At 35.4% G+C, this 17,523-nt stretch overlaps 1 protein-coding gene across 9 annotated transcripts in view; it reads left to right on the plus strand.

Annotated features, from left to right (window-relative positions):
- The window catches only part of FANCC (FA complementation group C), an 86,098-nt gene that overhangs the window by 52,729 nt on the left and 15,846 nt on the right, over positions 1-17,523 (plus strand). For all 9 annotated transcript variants that reach the window (XM_048080533.2, XM_048080534.2, XM_066988975.1 and 6 more), the window contains 6 exons: positions 2,173-2,292; positions 3,053-3,117; positions 5,654-5,818; positions 9,244-9,400; positions 14,261-14,313; positions 16,552-16,651. In XM_048080533.2, coding sequence (XP_047936490.1) covers positions 2,173-2,292; positions 3,053-3,117; positions 5,654-5,818; positions 9,244-9,400; positions 14,261-14,313; positions 16,552-16,651 — 660 coding nt within the window. The remainder of the gene's footprint in view (positions 1-2,172; positions 2,293-3,052; positions 3,118-5,653; positions 5,819-9,243; positions 9,401-14,260; positions 14,314-16,551; positions 16,652-17,523) is intronic.

A 17,523-nucleotide genomic window follows, 5' to 3' on the forward strand; every position in this document is an offset into this window, starting at 1 on the left:
GTGGACTGTATGTTTACTTTTTTTTTCAGACAGCTATCTCCTAATGCAATGTATAGTGGTATAGAATCATTACTTACAACCAGAGTTAAGTGCACTAAATAAACTAAATTTTCTAGAGAGGATGAGAACTGTCTGGGCATCTTTTTCACCAAAGAAAGCATTTAAACACATTTAATGCTTTATATTATTGTCACCAAATTTCCTGTCTATGTTGAATGTAAGTATGTCTCAGGCTTTGCAATGGCAGTAGGGTCTGCAAAATGAAGTATATAAGACATGGAGCTGAATTCTTAATGTTTTTCACTTTTTAATACCTACCTTTCCCTATACGTACCTAACACGTCGTTCATATTGACTACAGCATTTCCTTGGCCCTGTTTCCCTTGCCCCCTTCTGGCTGTTCAGAGGTTTTGTGTATTCCAGAAAAATAGCTGAAGTGATCTGCAAAATCCCAGCAGGGATGTAGTAAAACGTATGGAAGAGGGGTGAGGGAACAAACCAAAGCCCTGCAAAACAAACAAGCAAAAAATCGTTGGGTAAGTGTCGGAGGCCATAAGCAGATTGGTGATGTTTCGTAATTTTGTCTTGTCTTTTCCTTCATTAAATGTTAACAATGACTGTTACACAAGAGCATTACTCTTCACATAAAGAGCATTTGATTTGTTTTGTCCTTAGGAAAATAGTTTGTTCTTCCCATTATTGAAGTCTTTCACTGAACAGTCCAACTGACTTTGTGTGTTTCAAGCTCCACCTTACCTCTAGCAAAATGTCATCTCAGCATCTCATCTACCTCCTGCTTTATTTTGTTTTCAACTGGAGATCTGATCCTACTTGCCAAACCCTCATGCTGCGTGGGAACTACTTGTCTGAACTCTTGATAGTGTTCTGAAAATAAAGGCTAACTTGAGTAATAGTTGAAATGGAAAAAAATATAATTAATGGTTCCAGATTAATAAATTATTCAAGGTATGTTATGAGATTGCGTAGTTTAACAGATTTTAGTCTTTTTAATCACTTACACATTTTGAAAATCCCCTCCCCTCCCCCCCTTTTTCCTCCCTTAGGAATGCAAAAGTTCCTTTTAAGTTATTTCTTTTGAAACTGTGTTGCCTTAGCATTTTCCTTCTTTAATTTCAGGGGCGTCACTAGATGGCGCAAGAGCAGCAATTTCTTCTGGTGATGGCTATTCGGGAAAAAAGTTTACAATGAAAGAAAATGGTATTTAGGCATTTCAGTCTCCAACATAGTAAAGTAACCCTAAACAAAAATACTATAAATAATGTGTCCCAAATGCTTGTTGTTTACTTTGTAGTAATAGTTTTCTTAGATTTCTGGTGTGTTTCTCCTTTTTTATCTTCTCTTCTACATTAATATATCAAAAAAGGCATATATCTAATTCCAGGACTTCTGAAGCAGTTGTCTAGGGATATTCAACAAAAACGTGTAGAAATATTTTTGGATTTCTGAAAGCAGAAAATTAACTAAGTGGGTTTTATTTTTTTATTCTAGAATCTTTAATCAGATCACCCTTCTAAAAAGTACACATAGAGTAACGCCCCCAAGACCAGAGAAGTCACTGAGCTTTCATCTGAACTTTTCTTCTAATAGCATATTTTTAAAATGTAGGTCTTTTGCAGTGTTTGCTAATCCTAGCCCTATGTCACAAGGTGTTAGGTATGACTGCACATATTGGGGCCTCTTATAGGAGTGATATGGAAAAGTAAACCTTAACTTCATGCTTTTTCTTCTTGATCAGGGTACTGCTACATGCATAGTTTTTTGTTTGTTTTATTTTATTTTTTTTTCCTGTGTTGCAACATGGCTACTGCTGTCTGGGCCATATCTGACTGAAATGGCCGAAATGGCTCCTAGAGAACTGAAAGCTGCCTAAGCTCAGTCTGCTTTGACATGGGCTCTTTTGCCATTCTAGAACTACAGAAATCATGTGGCGTATGGACCTGTGTTTGACTGTAGTGTAGCTGAGGCATTTTCCTAATGGCTTGGAGGAGCTGCTTGCTCCTCTGTCTTGATGATATGGTATAAAATGACCACAACCCGTCAAGAGATCTTCCCCAGATACAGGTAAATAGCAGTCAGTTCTTTTCACAGGTCATGTTGTAGCCTAACACATCGTGTTTTTTTTTTTTTTTCCCTTCTGTTAATTTCTTGCAGAGTTTGCTGTGCCATCTCCTTTCTTCATCTAAGTGGGAAAGTAATGAAGCTGAAACCACGACATTCATATCAGCTCTTGGCTACACATCAGCAGATTATTACTGTCACTTAGTTGAAAATGTAAGTGTTTTGTGCAATTGAGATTTTATTTATAATAAATCACCAGTTTATAAGCACATACATGGAGTTGTCATTGTTATAAGGAACATGAACTGAACTTTGTTTATCTTTTCTTACCTCCGTTCCTTTTACAGCCTTTTAAGGGAGAAAATGAGGTGGGAGATCTTTGGACGGAAGAGAATATTTTTGATTAAAACATAGAAGTTGTAATAGAGGTTGATAATTTTTTTGTGGCTTTGTAACAAAAATGCCTGCCCTATCATTCAGTTTTCCCTGTGAAGATTAAGTTATATATATTATTTTGTGTGCAAGAACATGACTTTTTAATGTTTCTTTGACTGCACTTAAAATTGTAGATATGCCTTAAATCCTAAGAAAAGTGGATTTTATGTTTAATATATTAAACAATAGGAGTAATATTTCATAATAGGTAGACTTAAATTAGACAAAACATCTAGGATTATTGCTTCTCTGAAAATTTTGCCTCAGCTCTTGGCAGAGCTAAAATAGCTTGTTAGTTTTCAAATGTGGAAGGTAAATAACATGATCAAAAACATTTTGAACAGTTTACTCAGTGATCTGGACAACTTTAATTTGGCCCCAATGAGTTAAAAAATAGAACTAAATAGAACAGCAGGGAAAGTTACTAACTTCACAGAATGTCAGCCATACAGAGAACCAATGTGACTAATGTCTGTTTCTTTGCAGTATGTGTATTTTACTTTATTTATATTTTATTTTATTTTATTTTATTTTACAGATGGTCTCCTCATTAGTAACAGAGCTCAGAGGAAATCAATTTAATGGACTTACCGTTCAAGGGAGGTAGGTGTTACCTAAACATTATTTTGATATGTTTTAGTATTGATCATTACAGTACAGTGAGGGCATTTTTGCAGTCTTGGAAATGCAAGTACTTAGGCTTCAGTTGGTAAGTTTTGGTTATGCATGTAGACAGTTTCAGGTGTGGACAAGCTTGCTAAGCTGTGCTTCATGTTACCTGATAATCACTGTGTTTACTGCTGCATACCTTCTTATAGCCAAACTTAACTGGCAGTTACTGAAAAAAACAAAACAAAACAACACTTTTTTTTTTTCCAAAGGATTTTTTTTCTTGTGTAATGGTTTTATATGTAAGTGTTACTTTGCACTTGTTATTAATGAGAAAATTTTCCATGCTCATTTAAATAAGCTCCCTCATTTTCCTTCTATTATTAGTTCCTTAATTTGGTACCAAATAGTGCTGTGGCAATACCGTGTGTTTCACAAACAAATATCTTAAATGTACCCAAGCACATAGCATCTCCACCCTTAAACTGCTTCCATGCCCTGGTTTTCTAAGGAAGAAAGTCTGGAAAAGTGGGTGTGTGGGAAATTGTGATGTGCTGTGGGCAGATCTCCAATCCAGATTATCAGGAGATGCTAATAATCATTTTGCAATGTCGTGTAGTGTGTTCGTACATGTCTAGATGTAGTCAGTGTGAATAATCACCTTCTTCATCCACACTACATAAAAAAAAAAAATACATTTGCCTGTTACAACTATTTTCGAAATGATTGTGCCTTTCTACTGGCTTTGAAACATCAATCATAATCTTTTGTAAATACTCTAAAAGTTATTATTCTCAAAGTGTATTGGTGCATACCCTGTTCTTCAGAGTCAAAGCTGCTGACACTGATGAAATGATTTTTATTACCTATATAATGCCATATAGCCAGCAACTTTATAGGAAAGAGGAGACTGATTGAAAGATCCTCACAGTGCTGTGATTCCTTCTGTTTTTCTTGCATAGTTTGGCTATTTTCCTCCTTTCCTTCTTGCACCTAGATGTACGTGTAAAAAAGTATAAATGATCATGTAGACAGATTAGTCAGGAGCACCACAAAGCTTTGTTGAATGTAGAAAACAAACGCTCACATTTTATAATATAGGGTGAAACAGACTAAGCTGAAAAGCTAATGAGACTGTTGAGAAGGGGAATATCTAGTTTCTACCAGGAAAAAAGGAAAAGTTTGAACTTCAAGTGGATTTGGAGTATAGAAATGATGATATGGCTGTTGGTTTAACTTACAGAGACAAATCGTAGAACCATAGAATGGTTTGGCTTGGAAAGGACCTTAAAGATCATCTAATTCCAACCCCTCAAATAGGGCTTGCAGTTACAGGTGTACTTTGTTTTCATTTCTCTGTTCAGTGATGCTCACAGCAACATGGACAATATCTGTGGAAATTCATTGCACACAGTGAACTGCATGCACTGCACAGTGTTCTCCAAGAACATATTTTAAAGATTATGTAAAAGAAGAAAAAAATGCCTTTGCAGGGTTTATCTTCCAGAGTTAAAAGTAACAGTAAAGTAAGCAGCTAAAGATTTGCTAATCCTGGATTATTTTTTTAAAGGAAACTGATTCAAAAAGAGTCTAAGGCCTGTGAACTTTGCCTGGAAAATACTACTGCAGAATAAATATTAGCCTAATAATTACCATTCCTACATAATCACTTCTCATAGCAAAACTGCATCTCAAAGTATTTCAGCATGAAAAACCTTAAGTATATGTTTGATTGGGTACTTAATCAGAAATTTGAGTCTTTGAAAAGGTGTCATGTTTTATTTCTCTCACTGTGGGTATCACTATGGTTCTGTGTCTACAAATCATAGCATTTTGTCACAACATATGCCAGTGACCTTTAGGCAACATATTTTGGGATCAGCTTTCATGTTTCAAAATATGTTTATAAGTGACATTTTTATTCTTAGTCTTGTGGCAAGCTAAATCACTATCTTTAGTCATTTCCAAGCATGCAGTTTTAGCAAGCAGGTCAAGTGAGTGGTTCGTACATAAAGATTGAAATTCATTACATATTTCTTCAGCTGTAAGACAAACAGTTTTTGCCTGAATGCTTGAAGTCAGCAGGATTTGTAGTGTTTGGTTTATAGAAGTTCTCTCTGTTGAGAGGAGAGAGGTCAAGGAAACAGGAGGTGTTAAAAGCAGCTAGGTTTTCTCTTGTGAGAATCTAGCAAACCTCCACGGGAGCCGTGAAACTGTAGTCTTCTTTACCTGTGCTTTGCTGTTTTCTGGGAAGGGCAAAGCATTTCCTGCTAGGAAGGCAGTAATTACTGAGCGAACATAACTAGCTGCACTTCAGAATTGGGTTGATATCCCTCACGTGGTATTCTTTGAGTGCTAAAACATCACGCTTCTCTCAGACAATATGCAATAGGCAATGTATAATTACAAATCAACGTATTCATCTGTTGTGTTTAATCTTCTGGAATTAATTTTGTTTCTCTTACCCTGTTGGTTTAGAAATTTAAATTTTGACTTTTCTAAAACAGGAACTGTATTTATTTTTCCTCAGAGTTCCAGCCAGTCGTGTGAATGCTGTGTCCCTTTTCTGTCTCCCTCTTATTACTTTGCCTGATATAACTCCACTGCTGGAAACTCTTCTTCTTTACCATGGAGGTGCACCAAAAGAAATCTTGAGCTCACAGTTCCTGGAGGCTGTGAATGATGCCTTTTTAAAGTAAGTAGCTGTATAATTTAAAGTAAGGTCTGTATGATCTTTCTGCTTTCTGTGATAAAGATTCTTAATTCAATTAAATGTCTTTGCTTTAGATTTGTATGCTGAGTGCACTGTACATCTTCTGTGTTATAATAAAATATTTTCTTTACATTTGAATGGCAGAGCTCAGGTTGTTGGCCAAAGCAGAATTTTAGTGCTGGTATACAAATTGTGGCATAACAGCTTGAAATATTAACTGTGACTTCATCCCACCTTTTCTCTAAAACGGAGGTAAAAGTTTTAGGATTTATGAAGCTGGCGAAAGATATGATCACTTTTAATAGAAATGTTATCTACTTTTCATCTAGGTGTATCAGCATGCGTAACTAGACATTTTGAGAGCCATCTTTACTTTTCAATGCACAAGATAAATTCTTGTTTAAGTGGTTCCATATTTCTCTCTCTTTTTTTTTTCTGTGAAAATGGTTCTCAAGATTTTCAGTTCTGCTGATTTTCAGCAGATTATTTTTAATGAGGCTTATAGAAGCAATTTGTGAAATACAGTTTTGCTTGTTTTGCTGCCACTAAAGCCACTGTTTTGATAAAATCAATCTATGGATGAAAGCCAGCTGAGAGAAGCTGAACATCAGCAAGATTGGCTGTGCCAGGGAAGAAAAGACAGTTTGATTTATGCAAGTTGTAACTGAGAAAGATGGTTCTGAATTTTGTTTTGTGACGAAGTTGTTGTGTACCTGTGTCACTGGACAATTTCTGTCACCTTTGGTCAGCTAGGAAATTCCACTCAATCCTGACAGATGACAGCTTATCTTTGGTTTAGGAGTCTCTGGCATCTCGTGTTTTAATCGCATGTGAAATGACTTTCTCTGAACTCCTTCTGAAGCTGCCAGACTTGAAGTAGCCTATTTTAATGAAGGATGTTACAACATATTTGTGAGATAACATTGGATGCAGTTGCAAGAATATCAGATCTGTGCACTGCTCATTTCTCTTGACTTGCTCTAGGACTGTCATTATTTTCAGAGGACTTGGTGATCTTGGCGTGGGACAAATAAAAGATCACCTAATGCTAGGGAAATAAAAACCAAAGCTTTAAAAATAAAAAGGCAAATAAAAATGTAAAACACAAACAACAACGACAACAAAAACAACAACAAAAAACAGTGATCAAGTTGCAATTATGTATTACAGATTTTTTTTTGATACTAGAAAGGATCCTTTGTGAATCCTTTACTACAATTATCCATTTCTCTTCTTTTTTGATCAAAGTTTTAATTGCTTCCCCGTACCCAGCAGCATTATTTCTGAGATGTTTTAACGTTATATACATCATTGCTCCTCTGAGGGTTCCAGCAAAAATCAGTAATCAATAGAAAAAGCACAGGTACTAGTTTGTGCACGTACTCCTGGAAGTCAAGAAAAACAAGTGGAAAAGGAATGTGAAGGTCTGTAGTGAAAGGTGCAAAGTCTGTAGTGAAAGATGAGTCCCCAAAAAGAGTGAGCTACCTTTCAGTTGTCCTTTTTGCATGGCTTCAGATTGAGTGTGGTCTACAAGCAGAAATGCAGAGCAAGTACACAGTTTCAGCAATGACAGTTTATACTAATGACAGTGAGCCAACAGGCAGTCGACCGTGACATACTTTTGCCACTTTATAAAGTGAATCTGAATCCTTTAGACGGTTGTAAGAGGTCCTTCTGATTAAAATAAACATTGCTTAATCTTTGAGCTACTTGTTTATCACAGTGAGCAAAAATAATTCAGTTCATGTGTCTTTTGACAAAGTGACTCATACAGGGCCCTGGACAAAAGTATTTGGTTTCCCTGAGAGCAGATGTAGGCTCACAAGTCATTTGCATGGTACACTCTTGGCCTGCTACTGAAGATCTTGTGATCTTAAGATGAAAGTACTTGTATTCTTTTCCACTTTAATAATTTAATTCTGTTCCCTAACTCTGTCATTACGTTTTGGACGCTGTTTTCTTTCTGAACACGGGTGAAGCCTGCTCCAAGAAACAGGGTCACTAATGCTAAAAAGAAAACTGTGGCTCATGATGCTCCCAGAACTTAGAGGTGTCCCACTGAGACTGAAATTTCAGTTCCAGAAAGATAATGACTACAGTTTTCTTCCTATATGGTTTTTAACTCTTGGAGCTGGAATATCTCTAAGAACACCTTCTTAGATTTCTTTTCTTGGCGTAACGTTTACAATACCTATTGTGCTACTGCAAAAATAAAGAAAAGAAGAGGATTGTGGAAAAATATCTGTCATGATTCGTAATTTATTCTGATGTGCATATGTGCTTTAATAGTGATACCATATTAATTATACAGCATCTCAAAACTGAGCAGTACTAAAAAAAATTGAAATTCTAAGGATATATTTCTTCTCGTCTACAGAAGTATAATTTTAAAGTAAGCTATTAAATAGACGTGAATGAAAAAACAGCTTTTCAATGGAAATCAGAATTTCGAAGGCTGATATTTAAGCAAGACTATGATAAAATACATTAAAAAATGAGAATCTAAAATGGAGTTAAATCTTCCTGCTAATATTCTTTTCTTTTCTATCAGTAGCTTCAGTCTGCATGTACTCTTCTGTCTAATTATTTTTAATCTTAACTGCAAGACACGTATTTCTTGTTATTTAGGTTTTGTTTTGTTTTTAAGTTTTTGATCTGAAACAATAATAATAGCTGCAAAAATGTTCCAGGATGTTTTGTGCTGCAATACCTGTTCTTCTTGGGTGGTTACTGTAAAAGGTTTTGATGTGTGCCAGCACATTGTGGTGCTGTCTCAAAACAAACTATGCCTTCTGTTTCCTAGCGATATAACACTATACTTCAGCTGAGCTATAGCTGAAAGTTTTAGGTGAAGAGATATTTCTCTTCTGAAGCATTTATCTGACAGGAGCATTGGCTCCTGTCGGTGTTGGTAGGGTCAAAAATTACCTACCTCTGCCTTGTTCTTTTTGAGTTTTTCCTTATTTCTTTGCAAAGAAAGGTAATGCTTTGATGCAGCCAGTAGTAAAGTTGTGTAGGACCTTCATGCTTACCTGCCAGCTGCTGATACTCTCTGAGCGGACAGGTCTACAGGAAACTGTCTGGGCATGAAAATGAGTAGGCATAGAGTCTAACCTTTCTCTGGGGCTAAGCAAACACCAGTCTCAAACCCTCTATTTCCGTTTGCTGGGGTCCGGCTTAACCATGCTTTTAGATTTTAATGATGTGTAAGAAAGTATCATTTTTAGGTGATGGTGATTCCTTATTACTCTTTGCCACTATTTTTTTATACTGAATAGAGTACTCCAAACAAGATTTTCTCTTTTGCTGCAGGTTGATCTGCAGCAAAAGAGAAAAAGTAAAAGTTACATTTTTGCACGTCTTCCAGTTTTTCAAAGAAAAAACAGTATTTTTTTCCTCTAACCCAGGAAGAAAATCTCCCTTTCTGAATCAGCTGTCTTCAGTCTCTGGCTTCGTCACTTACCAAGCCTTGAAAACACTACGTTACATGTTTTAGACCAGCTGGTTTCCATTCAGATGAATTCACTGGAAGAAGTGACTTGTGTCATAAAAGATTCATTTCTGGTATGTACAATGTTGTAGTACATTTGATACTGCTCTTTCAGGCTTAAGAAGTGATGGTTTTCAAATATGTCAGCATCTTTGAGGGAACCGGGCTGTCATGTGGCAATAACTTTGGCATTACTAAAGGCAAACCTTGAGTCTTATAAATTTCACTAAATGTTTAATTTTTATAATTAATTGATTGACGGCAAAAAAGAAGTTTCATCCTGTGATGAAAAACAGATGAAGAAATTGAGAATCCTGTTGGTGGGAGTGCTGCATACCTGCCTATGTCTTTAAAAATTATCCTCTTTTGCCAGGGAGGATTTGAATCTGTTTTTACCTCAGTCTCTGTGCCCATTGAAGTTTAGCAGTTTAGACTGCTAAAGTTGAAATGCCTTGTAGTTTACTGTTATTGTGGACTGTTTAGTTACTCGGTTTTGTTTGAAAACTTGAACAAAATTCTTAACACAAAACATTTCCTAAACTGTGATTACAATCTATTTTAAAATGCACCAAAAATCTTTCCTGTTAGAAAACATAGTGACGCTGTACCTCTTACAAAATAATGAGATAGTTAGCAACGCTATATGCAAACTTGTTATTTAGAGTGTGAAAAAACATATGTACTATGCACTTAAATTATGTATTTCTTAAAATGGATAGCACTCAAAAATGGTACATCATATCTTATTTTCCACTTATGAAAGACTGAGTATTTTAGATAGGAAGACTAGAGTTTTAAAAATTCTTCTGTTTTAATTGAATCTGCAAATTTCTATTTCAGGGTGTCTTTATAATGCTTACGAATCTCATAAATGCTTGGCATCAACAGCGTATCATGCATCATCTGGGATTCTAGGTGTCCCAGAAGGCAAAGCTTATACACAAGGCCTGTACATAGTTTTATGTACCAGATACACTATGAATTGAATACAGTACATGGTACCACACATGGCTGAGAAGAAAAAAGTCTAAGTTAAGATGTAGCAGGAAGTAAAATGTTTGTTTTAATTGTTGGTTTATAGTTGTTTGTTAATGACTTTCATGTCTACATTGTTTTATTGTATCCTGATACCTGAAAATAACAGAACGTTACTCTGCTAGCACACTTAAATTATACTTCTTTGTCTCTGCTCCAAAGACTTGGTGCTTTCAAAAGAAGACATTCACGAAGGGGAAAGACCAGTGCAGCAGCTCTGAATGCTGGTTTAGAGAGGACATCCTGTGGACAAGGAGTGGAATGAAGGCAGGGCATAAAGATGAGAGCGTTTGGAAGATGGATGTAGTTTATTGGTAGGAGTTGACAGAAGAGAGAGGATGTATAAAAGGGAGATGGCTTAGCAATTAAAAACAATGGGATGACAATCTTCAGAATTATAGAGGGAAAAGATTGGATCTAGAAACTATGGTCTACAGTATCTAATGATATTTTGTACGGCTTGTACCTGGTACTGTAAGGATAGTTGTATTAGATCAGTCAGCACCTTGAATCCAACAGCCTGCCTGAAAGACTTTTGAATATTTATTTAGGAGTATGGGTATGCATGTTTTGACAGTTGGATTAAGGCATTTATAGGATGTGACCTCTTTGCTTTATGGGTATAGTAATAAAAAAGTGGAAACATGAGTCACCAATTGATAGGTTTAGACATTTCTTCTGTTTGCAAGAAGACCTACAGAGTACAAATAGGCAGATTATATGTTAGTGTTTTGATTGTAATATATGATAAGAAGGAAAAATCATTAAGCTGTTTTGTAATTGCATTATCAGGGCCATTTATCTAAGCAAAATATTTTGAAACGGCAACCAAACTGTACATAAACCTCATAGTGACCTACAGTACCCCTACGGTTATAAAATACTATACTTCTATTGTAATAGCAACTTGATATGAAATACTCATATTTGAATTCCAAGTGTAATTATAGTGTGATGGTCCACTAACTTGTAGTTTTATGTGGTATGCTATTAGGTTTTTGGGGTTTTGGTCTAAACTGGAATTAATATTGGAAATTCTATGGTTATTGAGAAGTAACAAAAACAAGTGAAGTGACCATCACAAATTGTCTTTTGGCTTCTTCAGAATTTGGTGGGTGGATGGATGTCTTCCTTGCTGAAGTAATGGTGAAGTTTTTGTGTGTGAATTAACCACTAAAATTTAAGTAAAAACACATCAGAATGTTATACTTTCCTAGAGATATATGCATATATATACACAAATTTTAAGCCCATTTTTGTAAAGAAGTATGCAAACAAATCAATGTCAATTATAATTTGTATTCTGTTCTTAGATAGTTTTCCAAAGAAGTTTTATTTCATCCAAAGATATACGAAAACCCTACCATATTGCAATAGGTTGAGATGGCTTAATATTAGTCATCTTCTGATGTACTTGCCAAACCAATCTCAATCATATTTGAAAAGGCATGGCAGTCAGGCAAAGTCACTGGTGAATGGAAAAAGGGAAAAAGTATTTTTCCTATTTTCCTCCTTTTAAAAATGGCAAATAGCTACGTTTTTGTTTGATTTGTTTGTTTTGTTTTTTGAAGCTCCACATCTCACACTCTTGAAAACATGTAATCATGATATGCATGACATGCAATTCCATTTCCCTGCATTTGGATCTTTTCAGCTTAGCATGTGTTGTGCTGTATGGAATGTGCGTGTTTGAAAAGTGATTGAACAAGCTGCCAGTAGACAAGATGTTAGATTTTCTGAGCTTTCTCTGAAAAATATCATGTAGTTACAGACAAGATTATTCAAATATAAAAAGCTCTCATCAGGGGGGAAAAGAAAAAAGAAAAAAAGAAAATAATGTTAAAACCCAGAAACCCTGTGAGAAACCCTCCCAAACTTGAGAATTTCTCCCAAACTCCAAAATTGATCTAGTATGACGTGCTACACCAAAGGCACGTCTTCAGATAGCCTTGGAGTCTTTGGTGCTATGGTTAGTATTCTTATTTTGAGTATTTTCAAATGAATTGGATACAGTCTGTTGATCAAAGTCTTGTGAAATTAGGTAACTTTTATTCTTTTTCTTTTTCTTTTTTTTTTTCTTAATGAATAGGTGGTATTGTAGATTGGTGCTGTGGGTCAGGAAGGGGTGGAAAGATTTTCAGCACTGAAAATTTATTTTGGTCTTTTGCAAAAGAGCTATGGTTTGATCTTTGTATGTGTGGCAATGTACTAGTGGACCCTTTCTAGTTTATACTCAACATGTCTTAGGCAACAGGGGGTTTGTATGTTAAAAGTGGGTAGAGTATCTGAAGGCAGCACAGAAACTGCTGAATTCAACCATTTAACCTGCGGGACTGGTAAACATAGCTTTAACTCTCCACTGTTTCCATACAGTGGCTGAGATTGGAAAGGATGTCTAGAGGTTGTCTAGTCCAGGTTTTCTTTAAAAGAAAAAAAGAAGTCTTGTTTGCTTGTTTGTCACATCCAGCCAGTTGGTTTTTGTTTTTTTTTTTTTTTTTTTCCTCCCTCTAACTGTGGAATTTTGGAGACCAGCCCTGCACCAAGCTGCATGCTGTTTTTCATACATCAAAGCAACCAACTGTAAATACTCACGAACGCTAGATGGCATACGTTCAATAGGACAAACCTAGCTACAGCCGTGTGACAGTGTGGTAAAACATAAAAATAAGGTTCCACCTAGTATTTCCAATATGCAAAAACAACTGTGAGAAAAAAAGAGTTGTCCTTTTAAGAGTTTTTCTAGACAGTTTGTCTTAAAGGTTGTCTTTTTGTTTTCTGAGATTGTCGTGTAGGGTCAAGTCCTCAGTCTGCCTGTGTGTAATTAAAAGGCAAAAAGAAAAATCACATTTACTTGATATTTTTTAGCTTGAAACAGATGCAGAAAAGTTTTCTTTGGAATGGTGCTTCAGACACTTAGAGCTGTTACAATAAATGCCGTGTGTATTCCTTCCATGCATCCTGAAGTATGTAAAATGCAATTAACCAGACATGCGTTATTCCAGATTGCTGAGTAATTATGTTCTCATCAAATCTTCAGGTGCTAATTTCAGGAAAAAACAACACCAACAACAAAAACAAACAAACAAACAAAAAACATGAGTTTGTTTTATGTTTGTTTTGTTTTTACTTAAGCTAATGCACTTTGGAGAACATGTAAATAGTAATTTAATCTTAGTGCTGTATAAAAGCCTACATAAATCTTAGAATTTAAGAACATGGGATTAGTAAGTAGTGTGTTTACCCGTGCACGTTTAATATAGTTTTCTTAAAATAGTCTTTTATGTGGTAGAACCACAAATATAAAAAGCTTCACTATTGAAAAAAAAAATAGTTTGATGCACTGAGATATTTAGCTCATATTAGCAACTCTGAAGTTCACAGAAGAACATAATACTGTGAAAATATGTCCTGGACCAAAATGCATGTGGTAGTGTTAAAGACAAAGGAAATAAATTTAATTTCTGGAATTTCATTTTGAAGATTTGTCAAGAATCTCTAAGGACATCCAAAAGGAATTGTCTTTAAAGGCAAGAAAAAAGCTCTTTAAAATCTACTCCCTGTCTTTTGCCTCCAGCAATTGCATGCAACAACCTGTTTTATCTGCCAGTCGTAGTATTTTTAGTGATTGTTGTCATAAACAGTTTGGTATCCCAGGTGTTTGCATTTATCAGCTGTTAGCCTGCTTGGTATCGTTGTGGCTGTCCCTTCACGATTTTCATGTAGTTATTTTGGAGAATATAACCCTGAGAAAATCTGAGTGTTTAGTAAGAACTAAGTTGAGATTTACAGTTTAATAATTGCAGCATAATAGTATCCATGAATTCAGCCATAGATTATACAGTGACAGTTGTTTGAGTTGCTTCTTAATGACTAATTTCCTTTCCTTTGTTTATGAACAGCCACAAGCAGCAAGCCATCCTGCCATTTTCAGAATTGTTAATGAAATCTTCAAGTAAGTTTTGAAATTATAGTGGAAAGTGTCTTAAATCACTGGTCTAAACATCGAGATTTTTCTTCATGAGAATATGTCATGTTATAATTTCTGGATGATATACTCTTTAGCAGAATGCCTCGGTATACTCCTTAGTGCAATATATATTTCAAATAATAGCAAATGTTAAAAATCCTGGGAAGTTTATTTGAAAGTTACATTATAACAATTATTGATAAAATTGACTACATTGTGTTTTAGCCTTTAGAAGTTAGAATTTATTTATATAGTAGAGATTTGTGGTTGAAATATTATTTTGATGTGAAAACTGTAAATAATCTCTAATAGCTTGGCCCCTGCCAGCATGAAGATGGAATGTAGCTATAACATTTGCAATTACCAATGTGGCATCTTTTCCATTATGTTAATTATCTTCAGGATCGACATCAGATATGCTCTTATTTGCACTAAACTATTGATCTGCCTAATGAGTTTGCAACAAACTAATGTTTGTAATGAGTTGCACAAACTAATGAGTTTGTGTTTGAATGCATCGAGATTATTTTGAAGCTGTGTATATTGTTCACCACATGGGGGCTTCCAGTCCTTTGTAGTTTCAGTGATTTTTTCTCTTTGCTTGTCCTTCTTCTATTTTATCATTCTTTTTAAGATGGTCTGTTGCTGTGGTAATCAGATTTGATACAACAGTAGTGTATTTCCTGCTAAGAAGAAGCTGACGATCTTTGTTCATCAAGTGTTTTCCTTTATAATAAAACAAAATGCCTTCCAGGTGCATGTGATTAGGGGCATTTGTGCATGCTTAGCTTTGTTCAGGTACTGACAGAAGAGCCTCTACTGCAGAAACTGTAGCGCAGGGCAGGGCAGAGGCACCCCAGCACACTCTTAGAAGCACACATCTAAACTTTGTCTCTTTCAGGAATAGCTTTTCCTACTATTTGCTTGCTTGTTATTGAGCTTTATTGTGCTAAATTGTTTCATCACAGGGAGATGGAGATACAAGATATTAATGAATGAAGATACAAGACATTAACTTTTTCTTTTTTTTCCCACCAAAGTAGAAGCTTACTTTGTTGCTCTGTGCAGCTATAGAGTCCATAAGCCTAGCCTGAGTTTGTGTACTATTTCATGTGTTTAAACTAGAGATTATATTTGCCTGCAGCTTTATGAAATTTCTGAATTACAGTAATGTGTTAGTTGTGGTAAAAAAATAAACTAGTCTATAGTAAAAAAAAATATATTAAATCCCCGTGGCAGCTTACTTTGAACAATTTTCTCCTGACCATTACACATCTTTTAATGATGGGAATGAAAATTACTCTTGGCTGTCCACATGCTTTTGTGCTCCATTTGCTCAAGGTTTCATTATGCCTTATGGAAAGCCAGTTAAAGGGTTCACATTCCTGAACCTCCAGAATGGATTTTATGATTTCACCAATGAAAGGACTTTGGAATCAGTCTCTAATCAAATCTGCAGTAATTACTGATCTAAAGTATGCCTTTGGTGTATACTCATTTCTGTTTGTGCTGCTAATTCATTACTTGATGATCACTACGGAGTCACAGTGATTGAACAGCAGCTGTATTATTTAATATTTAAGTTTGGTCTCCTTGTCTAGTTTGCTATAGATGGAACTTTTAAATTTGATTGACAACTTCTTTTTTTTTCTTTTCTCCTGACTACGTTAGGAGTGCAGTACTTAACAATTTAAGTCTCTCTCTCCCTCTTTCTCTCTCATATTTTTCCTCCAGGTACCATGCCCCAGGAGATTGTAATTTCTCTCTAATTTGAGATGGCCCATGGATGCCTTCCCACAAAGCAATGAAATATGCCTAACTGTAGGCATCGGAATACTTTCCTTGAACCCAATAAGACTGTTCCAATAATAAATTTGCCTAGTAAAGTTGTGATAGTCTGATAGTCTTATTTTATTTTTATCCTTTTTCCCCTGTTGATAAGGAAAATTCTACATTTCTGTGTGTGTACTCTATGCACATAAATCCATAGTATCTGTAGGGTTTGATATGTTTTCTTAAAGACAAAACAAAACAAAAACATGTGAAGTTGGTATTCTGTCAGTTTCCACACTGGCATAATTAGTATGATGAGCTCAAACACAGCCTGAAGCTACAGCCTAGAAGGAATGTACCTTTTTTTTCCTTCCTTTCAATAACAGTGGTGTGTCTGGGAGACTAATTTTCTAATCTGTCATAATTTAGCTTTTCAATGCTTATGCTTAGGAATGCACTGCTGGAAACTGATGGAACTCCAGAAGTTATGACCATAATACAGGTGTTTACACAGCTCTTCGTTCAGGTTCACCAGAATGAAAACAAGCAGGTTGGTCAAGACCTACTTCTTAATGTTTCTTTTCAGTGAGAAGATAAAAATTTTTGCAAGAAAATAACAATCCTACTGATAGGAATGGTGACTGAATATAATGAGTGAAGTGGTAGCGACTCTATGGCTGTACATGCATGCCAAAGTTTAGTTCAGATATTTTCACCTGTGAATGAAAATGCAGCATGAAACCAGTATACCAGAGCAATTTACCTGAGTTTATCCTGGAATAATCCTACAACATGTTGAGAACATACAAGCTGTTGTTTTCTCAAGAGCAGTTGTTGTCATGGTGCTGAAGTTTCTGCCTGTACAATGAGCATCATTATCATCGTGCACCTTTGACAGACAGGATGAAAAACTTTAGATTAGTTTTTCTTTTGCAGTTGTAGGGTTCTTGATAATACATGAAACAGAGGTAATAACTCCAACCCCATTCCAATTCCCTGTCTGTCTCCCCCCACTCAATCCCTCCAAAAATAACAGTAAGTAGGATACCAAATACCAAAAGGTAGAACACACAGTATACAAAACAGTTTCAGTTTCTGGTCATTAATACCTCAGAAGTTTTTCCTCAGTTTAAAGCTTCAAATTTCCCAGCTTAACATCAATTCTTCTGCACAGAATTTTACGCTGTTCTTAATGAACTGAATTAAGTAGATTTACTTTTGTATGCACTACTTTAACCATCAGTAAGATTAGCTTCTTATCTTACATTTTTACAATGGGAGATATGAATAGGTTTTGTTCTGTTTATAGGTTACAAACTTTTTTTAGATTACCGTATCACTGTCACTTTGCATCCTGACCATTTTGTTTGTTTTGCTTGTTTTTAATTCCAATGCATATAATGTAAGTTTGGAAATTATCCT

This window comes from Anser cygnoides, chromosome Z, assembly GCF_040182565.1.
Source record: "Anser cygnoides isolate HZ-2024a breed goose chromosome Z, Taihu_goose_T2T_genome, whole genome shotgun sequence".
NCBI classification, from domain to species: domain Eukaryota; kingdom Metazoa; phylum Chordata; class Aves; order Anseriformes; family Anatidae; genus Anser; species Anser cygnoides.